General features: G+C 40.2%; 1 protein-coding gene across 2 annotated transcripts in view; it reads right to left on the bottom strand.

Annotated features, from left to right (window-relative positions):
* The window catches only part of Cntnap2 (contactin associated protein 2), a 1,898,113-nt gene that overhangs the window by 693,204 nt on the left and 1,190,700 nt on the right, over positions 1-14,209 (bottom strand). For both annotated transcript variants that reach the window (XM_048786770.1, XM_015493731.2), the window contains one exon: positions 4,577-4,696. In XM_048786770.1, the coding sequence (XP_048642727.1) occupies positions 4,577-4,696 (120 nt within the window). The remainder of the gene's footprint in view (positions 1-4,576; positions 4,697-14,209) is intronic.

Here is a 14,209-nt window from a genome sequence, read left to right on the forward strand (position 1 = left end):
CCCACACTGCACCACTGAAACTTGTGGGAGGCATAATAATAATAAAAATATTACTGAGTGGCAAGTACTTAGGAACTTGAGTAACAAGCTCTCTATAAATATTAGATTAAAAAGACATGAACAGCTTTTACCGTTATAGAGGATAATAGAGTTTGATCAGCTAAATCCCAGGGCTTTATAAAGCACAAATTATGTAAACAAATTTAATGGCTTTTTGATAAAACTACAAAACTGGAGCTAGAACGAACGCAAGAAGTGTTCTTTATTTGGACGTTAAACTTCACGCGCTGGAGCACATATGCTTACTTAAATTTTAAAAAATTAAATATGAATGCAGAAATTTATAGAGGACATGAATTAGGGGAGAGAATAGTAAGGAAACATTGTTTTTGGTTTAGGGGTATTCAGTTACGTTCCAAGGACAGTGGCAAGATCTAGCTTTATTAACATTATTATTGATTATTGGGCAACCAGAAGTAAGTGAAGCTTTATATATGAAAGCTCCAGGTGGTTAGTGAAAGGATATTTGTAAACTCCTGAAGAAAACAAAATGAATAAGCTAAAATGTTAGGAAAAAAAACATACAGTGGAAAAAGGCAAATAATGGAAATGTAAGATAGCATACACTATTGAAAATTGTAACACCAAATTTTCAAAGTGTAGCTAAGAATGGAGAAGGATGGCAAAGATAACCCATGGCCAAATTTCATACTATGCCCTAAGAGCTAAAATAGGAAACAAGACTTTGACTGTAGCTGAACAATGAGTTCTTCTACAAGGAATTCACTGAATCTCTTCTCAAAGTCAACTGTGCCGCTCTTGATCTGCTCTGCCTTGAGGGCAGCCCCCAGTTTACAAGAGACATAGCTCAATCAGTGTTCCTCCAATATGTCTCTTCAGGCTCCTTAGATCGCTGGTCACCACTCTTCCTGCATGGTAGTTGCTACTATTTTCAATACTTCTAAAATGCCACCAAATCTATGACATACTTTCACTCTTCATCCTCCAAATCGTTTTGATCATTCTTTAGGACCTCAGCAACCATCCCAACATCCACATGAATGACCCATTTGCCCCAAGTGCTCTCAACATACATGTCCTCTACCACCTTTGATTGTATACACGCATGTTCACCAATCCCGAAAATTCCACCTCAGACTAGATATAGAAACTATCCACTTCTCACCACCTAAGCAGTCCCCACCCTGTCCACGGAAGCATCTTATCCTCCTTGGATTTTTGTAGTAGCTTCAGACGGGTCCCCACACTTTCACTGCCTCTCCTACCACCCCAAGGATAGTTTTCAAATGCACACAAGATCTTATCCTTCTACTTGAAACATCTCCACGTCTTCCTGCAATTGAAAAATAATTGAAATAGTGAAAACCAAACTTTCTTCCTTCCTGCAGTCCTTACTGCTGGTCTGCTCTGACCCCTCTGTCTCATTTGGAGCCCTCCCTCAGGCTCTAGCCAGTGGCATTGCCATTCTTTGGAATGAATCAGTATCTTTTGTGTCTTGGGGCATTAATTTATAGGGCTCCTTTCTCTCCCCACCTGTTGGAGTGCTTTGTCTTCTTTGGTGGTTTAGAGTGTTGGGTGCCTACACACTTTCTCCAACACAGAGTGACCCTCTGCCAAGACTCCACAGACTATCTCAGACCATCATATCCTTCCATTCTCTTCCTTAACAAAGGTGTTTTGGAAATGGAACAGTACAAGTCAAGCTTTGTGGCATCACACTCTCTGGATGATGGTAAGTCCATGGTCTGTCAGAAGAAGGAAGGTTGATGGTTGGTTGGTCTGTAAAGCAAGATTCTTCAAGGGCGTTGGACATCAGTGCTCATAGCTATTCTGAATTGATAGAAGGAAAATATTCTAAATGCAGAAAGCTCTTTAGTCCTCCTTACTGCTCAGACTGCATCTGGAGCCCTGGGTGGCACAGCAGAAGTGCTCTATAATGGAGACATGGATAAAGATGGGGTCCACATTTCTTAGTGAAGGCTTCAGTGTATAGAAAGAGAAGCTCTCCCCAAAGTAGAACATTCCTTCATTTTGTGCATGCCCTTGACATGGGAATTGTAAACGTTATGGTTTTGTTTTTCTAATTCTCCTTTGATAGGCATATAGGAAAACAACTAAATTTCTAATTGTACAGTCCTAGTCAGAATGCCCTGGATCTCCCTTGAATTTAATAGTTGCCTTTAATTGATTATAAATCTGTATATATTAAGAGAAGTCAAGATCAAGGGTCTTATAGAATAAAGTTCTTATAAAGTATGCTTGAGTTCTAGCAAGACTGAAATGAAGGTCAGGGCAGAGGGCCGAAGAACACTGACAGGTCTGCCCACCAGATAATTCATAGGCCAAGGTCCCCGCAAAAGGCTCCTTCTCTGGGGCACGCTTAGAGATTTTAGCATTGAAGGAAGTTTTTGGGGTGCCTGCTCCCATTTTCCTGTTCTCCACATGACTTCCACTCTGGGCACAAGCTCCTGTTGCTGTCCCTCTCCTTCTGCATCAGGCCTGGTATGACAGTTTGCATCTGGAATGAACCCCAAAACTCATGTGCTAAAGTCTTGGCCCCAAGTGCTGCAGTGATCCGAGGCAGGGTTTTGGGAAGAGTGGATCTTGAGGGCTCTGACCTCATCAGTGGGCTAATCCCTTGAGGGCTGAATGGACCCCTGGGAGGTGCTAGCAACTATAAGTGAGAAAGAGTTGGAGAAAGTAGGTCACTGGGAACAGGCTCTGGAAGGGTATTTTTTTATCCCTAAACCCCTTCCTCTTTCTTTGTTTCCTGGCTGCAGGGAACAGGATCACTGACCTCTGCCACACCCTTATGCCATGAGGTTCTGCCTCACTTCAGGCCCAAAGCCATAGCCCCAGCTAATAGACCATGGACCAGAACCTCTGAAACTGTGAGCCAAAATAAACCTTGCCTCCTCCAAGTTGTTTTTACCAGGTATTTGTCACAGCAACAAAAAGCTGAGTACCACACCTAGCTTCCTGATATTGCTGAAAACTTCTCCACTGGGGCCTACAGCCTGTCTCCAGTCCTGCTGAGAATTTTAAATTCTAGTTGCACGATCCCATTTCCACTGGAGTCCTACAGAACCAAAGTCTCCCGGGATGAACCCAAGAAATTTGTATAAAAAGAAAAAAAAACAAATTTAATAAATGATTCTGAAGTATAGTCTGATTTAAATTATTAACCTCAAACAGATCTCAATTTGAATTTTATTAGGATGATGTGCTCAATTATTTAACTCTTGACACCTTTGAAAATAATAATAGTACCTTATAACCAGATACTGTTTACTATGTATTAGACAATGTGTTAGGAATCATCTGTATCCTATTTTATTTTGCTCATATAATAATGCTATAAGGTGGTGGTGGTTGTTGTTGTTAATATTATTATTATTATTAATATTATTAGTAATGGGGATTGAACTCAGGAATACTTAACCACTGAGCCACATCCCCAGCCCTTTTTAATATTTTATTTAGAGACAGCATCTCATTGAGTTACTCAGTGCCTCACTAAGTTGCTGAGGCTGGCTTTAAACTTGCAATTCTCCTGCCTCAGTCTCCCGAGCCGCTGGGATTACAGGCATGTGCCTTGGTACCTGGAAGGTATTACTTTTAATTCATTTTACAGATAGAGATATCTGAGTTTAATATGGTTAATTGAGCTTAATATGGTTAATTAAGGTACCCAAGATCACACATCTAAGACTAATGGAGTCAGGATACAAATCCAGGTGTCTGCCTAAAGAATTGATGGTTCCTGTGTAGCAGTAGTCATCAGAAGCATCCTATAACATCATGTGCCTCAGGAATTCTGGTTAAATCCTAATCCTCTCCTGGAGCCAGTAAACAGTGCCTGTCTCACACCCTTCTGGATTTTTGGAGGATAAAATGTTGCCAATGTCTTGTGGAAAATTTGCTCATATCTGAGAGATGTGTAGATCATACACACTGCTCTGGGAGTTTACCACAACCCCCAATCTCATTTCATAGCCCTGAAATTTAATATGGAACTGAAGGAAAAACTAGGTTTTCTCTATGAATAAATTTCACAAAAGCTTCAGGTTATCTTTGCTATTGCCAGAAAGGGATCTCAGTACACAGAAAGGTTGGTTCTGAAATCATGGAGAAGAGAGGGCAGTCTGCAGTGGTCTGGAAATTTCCACCAACACGAGCAGGGAGGATATTTAAGCAGGGACGCTAAATTTCCCTTGTATACTTACTAGGACAGGCTGCTTCGTGGGTCAGTTCTTTCTGGGCGCTTTCAACTTTGCAATTTCACTTTGTGGTGCTTTCCCGTATTTGCTGACTTTTAAAATGTTAATTATTAATTGTTCAAGTCAAAGATAGACTTAAAAAAAAAATACAGCATCCAAAGGCTTCATTTCTTTGGAAATACCTGTCAGCATTTTACCTTACAAATCCAGCCATGTTTAACTCACTAGATATTGTGGCAAGAATACAGCACCGAAGACACAAACCACCCATGGAACTATTAATTCTGGACATATAGGAAAGCCATCTTTATAAAGCATAAATATAACACAGTTACCTGTCATGTTGCAGTAAACTTTCAGAGGCCCCAGAGGTCCACTGCCATCAGGATCTATCCAGTAGTAATTTGACGTCTGGCCTAGGTGTTTGTATGCTTCGCAGGAAGGCTCATAGATAGCTAGGGAAAAAAGAGAATATATCCTCCATGAACAACAGCGCGGGACCAGGGCTCCCCAGACAATGACCTGAACGCAGCAGGGAGGGGCAGCCCCAGGTGAGAAGAGCATTCTCTTCCTCTAAATTGAAATTCATCACTTGTTTTTTTCTTTATGAATATTTCTGACCTAACAAACAAGATGGAAAGTTTCTGGTATGGCTTTCCATTTGGGGAAAGGACAAAAATGATCAGTAGACTGCTAAACAAATGTGATGTTTGTTTTATGGGGGCTCCTGTCCATTAAAATTATTTAATTTATACTTATTTATAGCTATGCTCTTTTTACCTTGTAGGACTTTATTTTGAAAGGTCATGCATCTTGCCTGCCCTGTTGGGCTGTCAACTAAGTGATCAGAGAGAGAGAGTGTCCTCTCCCTCCCACTATCTCTCTCTCTCTCTCTCTCTCTCTCTCTCTCTCACACACACACACACACACACACACCCATAAATTTTTTGCTTACTTAATATAAAAATTTTTGCAAATTTTATGTGATTTCTAATCTTCCTTTATCTCAGACAAAAGGGAAGAATTTTCCTGATTCATTTTATTTGTTTCAGGTGCTTTAATGACATGACATCTCGTTTGTGTTGAAAGCTGACATTCTTGTAACTAAATTACAGGTTCTGTTCCATCATTTTCCCTTTTGTTCCCATGCCTGTGACACAGTTTCCTCTCCTCACTGAGGCTGTTTCTAGGTATAGAAAGGACATTTCTCTCTGTAGTGACACCATCTAGAACCCTAGAGACGCGCACGTTTCTCAACAGCTCCACGTGGACATTTATGGAGAGTATGAACGATCTCACAAAGCTAAAGACGATTTCCCTGGCCCCAAGGGGTGGCACTGTTTTGTCTACCTCGAATCGTCCTCCTGAGAACTGCTCTATCTTAAATCATGAAATCTGGGGAATGAGTTGAGACCTCCCTTTTTCGCCTTCTACAAATCCTTTCTGCCTCCTTTGGTTTTCTGTGGCTTCCTCTCTCCAACGATGTCAGACCTCCTTAGACCTCCACTCTGTTTCACTGTAACAGCACTAGACTAAGGCATTTCCAGAACTATTAGATTACCTCATTCCTCCCACCCTCCCTCCTTTCTGCAGTTACTGAGCATCTGTGATGTGTGGGCAGTGTTTCAGGCTCTGCGGGTCCAGCTGTGCACAGACCAGACACAAGGCCTCTGGAGCAGGGTGGTCTCACCAACCCTTTGGATATTACTTATGCACAAAGTGCTACTGGAAGAGAAGGTGGCTTGACACATCAACAGAGCCCATCGTCTTTTGTCCCAGTGTTAATCATTAACAGGCCAATGTGCAGTGTCTAATTTAGACAACAAATTATATTTTTCCTTTAGTTTTGAATGCCACACCAAAGAAAATATTGCAATAAGAGGCAAGGGGGAAATATTTTTAAACTCTTAGCAGGAAGATGCCATAATTAGGTATTGGTTTTAAAAAGAAACATCTGTGGAGCAAAATGATAGATTCAGGGGAAGTGACTCAAGGCAAAGAGCACCCTGTTGGTATTGCCAGAGGCCAGCGGAAAGGTGACCAGCACTTGGAGAAAGCTACACAGAAAGGATGAAGCCGATGGGACTGACTCAAATGTTTTTAAGATCAAAAGGTCTCAAAGCCCAATTAGAAGTAAGTGACTGGGAATAAAGGGGAGTAGGAATGACTAAACCTTCAACCTCTGCAAATAAAGTAACTGCCTTATTAATTGCTGACAACCTCTCTCCAGATAATTAAAAATTTTGTCCATTTCAAAATAATCCAGAATGTCAAATTCAACTTCTAAGCCTTCCTCTCAGTCCCTATGGCCAACCTGACATTAAAACCTTTCTTCTTTCTTTTCTGATATTTAATAATCAATCACTCTCGTTTACTCCTGCCACGACTCTGGCCCTTTTCCTTATCATCTGGCTGAACATTTGCCCTATTTGTTGGTTTTTCTACTCAACTACCTCTACCAAAGTGTGTTTTTTGACTGTTAGTCTAGCCTTAAAATATCACTTTCATTATGTTCAAAAGTGGAATGTTTCTTCAGTATTTATGATATCCCAGATCATCATCTATGAATATAAGGATTGTTGTGATGGTCCTTCTAGGCTGCTGTGGCCTTCCAATAACAATCCTGTGGCCTGGTCGGGCAGATTTGCTGTGTGACCTTGACTAGCTCTCACTACAACATGCTACAAGCCTCTTTGTCAGTCTATAAAACTTCTCGGAGTCATCAATTAAGGCTAAAGGGGGATGAAGCATGGCTCTGCAGTACCAAATTCTGACTCCACAAAATGCTACTTACATAATGTTGCTAAAATGATTGAACCTTTAGCCTTGCTGACGAGGAGGTACGATAAGTATACTATAGTGGCATTAGGAGGGACAGGGGAAATAATCCACATCAGTTGCTTAACCTAGGATCCCACCCATGGCAAACTAATAGGTAGCATTTGGGGCATTATTATTATTAGCAATCTGATATTTGTTATTTAGGTCCTACTCAAATTCCTTCTTCTTAAGGAGAGTCTCCCTGGTCAATGTGCCTCTTTCTGCATAATCCAGAGCACTCATTGCTTATTTCATGGATTGGCAATCACAGTTGAATATAGTTGACTTAGGACTTGACTGTTTATTGAGTTTTATCTTTGAAATTTTTATTTCCCAATAAGACTGCGAATCACCAGGAGGACAGGGTCTGTAAAATGTCTTTCTTTTCTACTCCATTTGATCTAACAAGATAGACGAGTTTTTAGGAAGGATATCAGAACTGAACTTAAAATTTGCCTATTTTTTATCCTATTCTGATTTTGGTAAAAGGATTGTTAGTTGGCTTAAGCAGAAGTGTTTGCATAGGAAACTTGATTGAATGATAATAAGCAAAGCTAACTACTTATTGCATTTGCAGGTGAGTACACAGGACTTTAGCCAGGGCTGTAGCCCCTCACCCAACAGATGAATGGGTAGTAGATGCTGGAGGCAAGCGGATGTGGGAAATCTCACTAGTCAAGCATCTCCTGTTCTTTTCTTCCAAGGATGACAATTATTCTGTTTGTCTTTAACCTACGGCAGATTTGCTTTTGCTTCATCCACCCACATGGAAAGGCAAGTACTTCAGTCCAAACTTTCTGCATGTGTTAAAATCATCTGGAGAGCTTATTAAAACAGGGATTCCTGACCTTGCCCGGAAGAGCCTGACTCGGTAGACAATTTGCGGTTATAAGGGCTCCCAAGTGTTGTTGGTGTTGTTGGTCTTCAGACCACATTTTGAGCATCCTGGTCCTAATACAGAAAAAAAAAATAGTATACTCAAGAAGGGTGAGTAGATTTGTAAATTCGTATTTAAATACCCAGGAAAAATAGGTCACTGAAAAGCAATACAGTAAAACTTTAACTACAGCAAAGTTAGAAAGTCATCCCACTTCTCTTCAAATAATCAAAACTTGATGAGACACAAAACCTTAAATGAAAAATGTCCAAAAAACATGTGCTTGTATAAATGCACAGAAAAACATTTGGAAGGAAATGCATCAAAATAGTCACACTGATTTCTTTTGAGCAATAATATTTGGGTGATTTCTCATTGGTTCTTTTCAGTTATATATGTCAAAAGGATTTATTTTGACATCACTATACAAGCATGGAATATAATTTGTTCTAATTTATTCCCCAGTACTCCCCCCATTCCCTTTCCTCTAATCTACCTTTCTTTCTGCTATTTGCCTATAGAGTTTTTGTGTTTTTGTTTTGTTTTGTTTTTAATTTGTGTCTTGGTAGATGTACATGATGGTGAGATTCACCGTGGTATATTTATATATGTACAAGGAAAGTTGTGTCAGATTTATTCCATTACCTCTTCCTACACGATCCCCACCCCTTCCCCTCAATCCCCTTTGTCTCCTCCACTGATCTTCCTTCTATTATTTTTTAGCCCCCACCTCCTTATTTTGGATGAGCTTCCTCATACAAACTTTTCAGACTTTCTGCATATCCACATCACTTTATAAATGTGCAAGTTATTTTACCATTAAATTATGCCTTCAAAACATGGATTTGGATTCATGACACTGAGGTAAAATGGTAAAAACTGTTGATATAGCAAACTTGCATTTATTTTAAAATCTCAACAAAAAAAAATGAAATTTGAGTGCAAATCTTCTTTCTGTCATGTACTACCTGGAAACATTCCTTACCCTAGTTTTCTCTATCAGAAAATGAAGGTCATGATACCTCCTTCACCAAGTTATTGTGAAGATCAAATGAAATCATAGAATTCATAAGCTAAAACGTACTGGATATATTTAAATGATTATGCTGAGAAGGAGCTAATGAAAGTATTTCTCCTGCATGGCTCAGCCAGGTAACTCTCTTTCTAGTAGAGTCCTAGACAGGTTGCACAATTTTTGCACATTGAGCTACAGAAGATGAAAGAGCACAGGGGCTAAGGCAGTAGCTCCTGAAGAAAGGAGTCACCCCATCGTCAATAACAGGGTATCGCCGGGTAGACTGCTGAGGAACAGAAAGACAATGGGGCTGATGGCAAAATAAATAGATGCATCAAGCCCATTGATTTATTGGTAAAGTAATTTTTCTCTGTTGCAGCTCCAAGTCTCAAGTAACAGGTCTCATATTATTCTATATATTCATAAATAAGTCTCATTTTTTTCAGAACTATTACTACTGAACACATCAGATTGAATTTCATACCAGGTAAAAATCAAAGTGACAAATCCTACGTATCTTATTCATTTCCACAAAATATGAATTTTGTCTGTGTGATACCATATAGAGTACAATGGGAAATGGTAAAGTACTACTACTGTATGAGTTTCCTATGGCTGCGGTAACAAATGACCAGACACCAGACACTGACTGAGTCTATCTTAGGTTGCTGGAGATAATAGTATAGCTAATAATAATGACACAGTTCTGTTTCTTAGGTTTAAAGTAGAGTTCACTAGGCTAAATTCAAGGTGTCATCTGCATCTTGCTCCTTCTACAAACTCCAGGGAAGAATCTGCCTTCTTGCCCTGTGCAGGTTCTAGAGGCTGCACATGCACTGTGGCTCATTGCTGTGTTCCTCCATCTTCAAAGCCAGCACTGACTGGTGTGATACCCTTGACCTGCCTCACTCTGCTTCTCTGTTTACATTGCCCTGTCTCTTTCTCTGACTCTCTCAAGGAGCACTGTGATTATGCTGGGCTCACATAAGTTATCTGGGATAATCTTTTAAAGTCAAAGCCTTAACTTAGTCACAGTGTCCCTTTGCTATGTAAGGTGATGAATGTACAACTATGATGTGTGCATCATAGTTTAGAACATGGACATCTGGAGAGGGGCACTGTTTCATCTATCACAACTATATGAAAATAATACATTTGCTCTATTCAAAGAAAAACTTTTATGAACCACCTAATACATCTCCAGTGTTGCTTATTAGTAAAAGAAAAACTTAAGTTGACGAAGAAAGAAAGAAAAATAAAGTCATGTTTTTGCACCGAACTTTAAAGCTCCATGTGGCCTTCAAGTTTCTCGTCACCGGCAGAACAATGAACTACACGTCCAACCTCTGCTCACCCAGGCCAGCCAAGGACAAGCAGGGAGAGATGCTGTGAAGGTGTTGAGAGCCACAGCCGAAGGGGCCCCAGCAAACTTTCAGACTGCCAGCTGATGATTGGCTCACAGCGGCCCCAGCAACTTCTAGCTGATTGGCTCCTCTGCGGTGATGCTCATTGGGCTGTTTCCCTGCCCTTTCAGACCACAGAGCTGCTCACTGGGGGACTTTTTTGGCTCCGCCCACGCGAACCAGCCAATCGGCCTCAAGAGCAGGAGGAGTGGGGGAGGTTGAGAGGCTTGTGGGAAGCCAGTGGTGGCAGTTGGGCTCTGAGGGTTTTTCCTGAGGAGCTGTTTTGTTTGGCGTGTGTGGTTCTAAAAATAAAGTTCGTTTCTTTGACAAGTGGCTCCTGAATTGTGCCCAGCCAGGCTGCGGCATTTGGTGGCCCGTACGGGGAACGAACCCGCAACCTTGGCTTTATCAGCACCAACCTCTGCTCACCCAGGCCAGCCAAGGACAGGCAGGGAGAGATGCTGTGAAGGCACATTCTGGCCCCAGGCCTCTGCAGGATAGCCCAGTCACCCACACAGAGAAGAGAGCAAAGGGTTTGGAACCAAGATGTGCAACAGGCCTGATGTACCGGGAAGTGAAGCATCCATTAAGGAACAGTGTCACAGGAGGCCAGGGTCAAGGAGAACCAGAGCTGCGTGGATGCCAATGAGCTAGGAGGGTTCTTCCACCTCTAACGTGGCTCACTTTGAGAAAAGCAACTGAGCTCTGATGATCACTAGAAGCAGACATGGATTAACCATTCCAGAACATTAATCACAAGTCAAAGTGAACACATCCATAAAGGTTATGTGTGGAGCATCCCTGTCTTCCTGGTTGCAAGAGGAGGGAAAGCTCACTTAAAGAATTCAGTAGCAAACTGGGGAAAGCCACAACATGACTTCCTACTTCCTTTGCTAATAAATAACACAAGATGACATTTTGAGAATCAGTAGTTTATGGACGACCTCATTTTCCTTTTCTATATAGGAGGCAACCACATGCTTAATACACACTTGTATACAGGCGCTGTTGGAATCTGCTTACAAATGCTGAAATGTGATGCTGGTTTTCCAGAGACTGCATCCCTGAATGAATAAAGAAAAACTTTGATGCAAAATGTGGGCTTACCAGGAAACTAGTGTATGTGGGCATTTTGGGGTGGGTGGTATTCAATGGGATGCTCTCTGGGGCCCTTCTCATTTTGATTCCTTTTTATTCACTAAGCCACTTTCTAAACTTAACCTGACTTTCAACACCAAGTTTCTCCATTGGAAAGAGCTATTTCTCGCTGGAAACCATGTAACTGACTTTCTCATCTCAATTAGGCTCTAGTGCATTTGTTTAGAGAATCTAGGGCTCTCACAACTTGATTATCCCTGTTAAGGTCACAACTGAGATTTGTGTACAACCAAGATGGCAGTCCTGAAAGGCAGCAATGACCTAGAGACCTCTCTAGCTGAAAACTCCCTATTTTTAGGATCTTACAATTATTTTTAATTAGCACAGCCTAAGATTCACAATTGCTAAGTCCTCATTAACACTTGAACATTAAACTCCCATGTCCTGTCTCTTCAGATTTTGTTTGTAAAGCTTGAATGAATGCCCTGAGGAAACCATGTTCTTTCCCCTGGGGCCGGTTGTCTCATTGTTGGCACACAGCAAATGATGGCAGTGGAGAGAGTGTGGGTTTAAACCCAGATATTCCAAATGCTAATATTGCATGAAAATCTTTCCATTCATATAATTTCTGTATGGGATGTATTCACTATAGCACCCTACTGGGTTCATTCACCTGTCCAAATCTAAACAGAGGGGTAATTGAAAGACCAGATTTAATTTTTTGTTAAAAGGACAACAGCTTGTACTTCTCTTAATTGACAAGTCCTTCAGAAGAATTTTTTTTTAAATCGGAGCAAAATATAGTTATTATTTCATTTCAATTCTCTCCATTTCTTGTTCCCATCTAACTTCTGCTATTTGATCCACTCCAAATGCCTCCAATATTTACAATGGCTCCAAGGTACTGCTTTAAGAAAAATAATAATCTATACTTTCACAATGCTAGCCACAAAACTAGAATTCTTTGTCTCTGTATCACTGTGGCTTCCATATTCCTTAGTGACATCAATATCCATTTTTTATATCCTTTGACCTTCATTTTGCAGAATATCAAATTGCCCTGTATCACATATCTAATCCTGGACAACTCTACTTGCATTTCATTCATTATTACTTTTAGGTTATAGAGGACTACAAGGTGTACAGCGCCTACAAAACAAAATAAACATACTGAAAACTAATGTTTCTTTATTTTAATAGGTCACCTTGACAGAGCTCAGCTTGACCCTCTGTGTCACTTACACATATCCTATAAAATTTGCTTGAGTTATCTCTTTGCTCCATCTACTTAATTTTCCCTTTCCATCTCTAACCTTCTCACTCTCATTTCACTTTTCAATCTCATCTCACCAGTGATGAGACTAACAACATCCACTCAAACTGTGTTGGCACCTGTAATTTCCCTCCTTTAGAATAACCATTTCTTATTGCTTATTAATTAAATTACTAATATGTAATAATATGGTATGAGTATCTAGTACTATGTTTTGTACTAATAATTAAAAAAATCAATTATTCACAGATCACTTTTGTACTTAATATATGAGGCAGGCTTGTTGATAGTTAATAAACCACTTAAGTTTATTAATGTAATAGTTAATAAACTATTGAGCTTTGATAAATATTATAAAAATATATAAATAATGTACTGATACTTTGGATAAAGCATTAATAATTTGACTTAGAACACTCCAGAAAGTCTTCATTTGTGAAGTCATTTTAAGCTAAGTCTTAATGATAAGGTTCTTACTTCTCCTTGACAGTCCCATCTTATTCTATGCCTGTACTCAGATAACTTTTAAGATAAATATTCTTTTTTAAAATTTCCATTCCTTCTTTTTTTCTCTTGATTCTATCTCTTTTAGTCTGCACCGGTCTCTTCCATCTTGAATGGGACAGGAGGAGGATATGCATGGTGCACTCCCATGATGCTTCCCAATCCAACCAGGGGAACTTCCACCTCTTCACCTAACAGCACAGCCTTCAGCTCAGAGTCTCACTGGGTCCCCATAATGGGACTAAGAACATTCACTCAAAATGTGTTTGCACCTGTATTTACCTTTTTTAGCATAACCATTTCTTAATGATCATTAATCTACTAACACCTATTACTATGGTACTAATATCCAGTACCATCCACTGCCTTACTTTCAATCCTGTGAGGACATCTGTGTAGGATTTTACCAAGTCACCATTCTCTGAGATTTTGGTAGATGACATCATTGTTGGCCAGTCCTTATTGGGACTAACCCTTCTACTTGTGTTTCCTCCTGCCTCATTGCCCATCCTCCCCTGGGTCCTGCATGACAATTCTTCTTCTCCTGGCTAGAGAGACAGCCATTCTTTGAGGGCTTGTCCCCGTAGGTGTGTCTCTGACATCTGTTCAGAGAAATTAATTAAGTAGGCTGAGATTGTTCACCTAGAAAAAGGCAGTGCCAGGGCTTGACCACTGCTCTTAGACACCATGCTGATGACACCTTCTCATGATTGAAGTTTGTGTAGAGAAGAGTCAGGGCTGAGGAGGCATCTCTTCAAGAAAGAGCAGATTTTTCTTATTTATATCTGTGTGTGCTCATGTATATTGAGCAAAGAAAAATGGGGCAAGGAAATTCCCCAGTGGTTTTTAGCTAAACAAAACACAGTTAGTTGAATGAAAAATCAAATCTGTTTCTGATTTAAAAGTGCTAATTCCAAATGCAAACTCCAGTCATTTTGAGTAAAGTTGTTCTGATGCTTCAAATAATAAAAAGGATAA

Source organism: Marmota marmota, unplaced genomic scaffold (genome assembly GCF_001458135.2).
Source record: "Marmota marmota marmota unplaced genomic scaffold, marMar, whole genome shotgun sequence".
NCBI classification, from domain to species: Eukaryota; Metazoa; Chordata; class Mammalia; order Rodentia; family Sciuridae; genus Marmota; species Marmota marmota.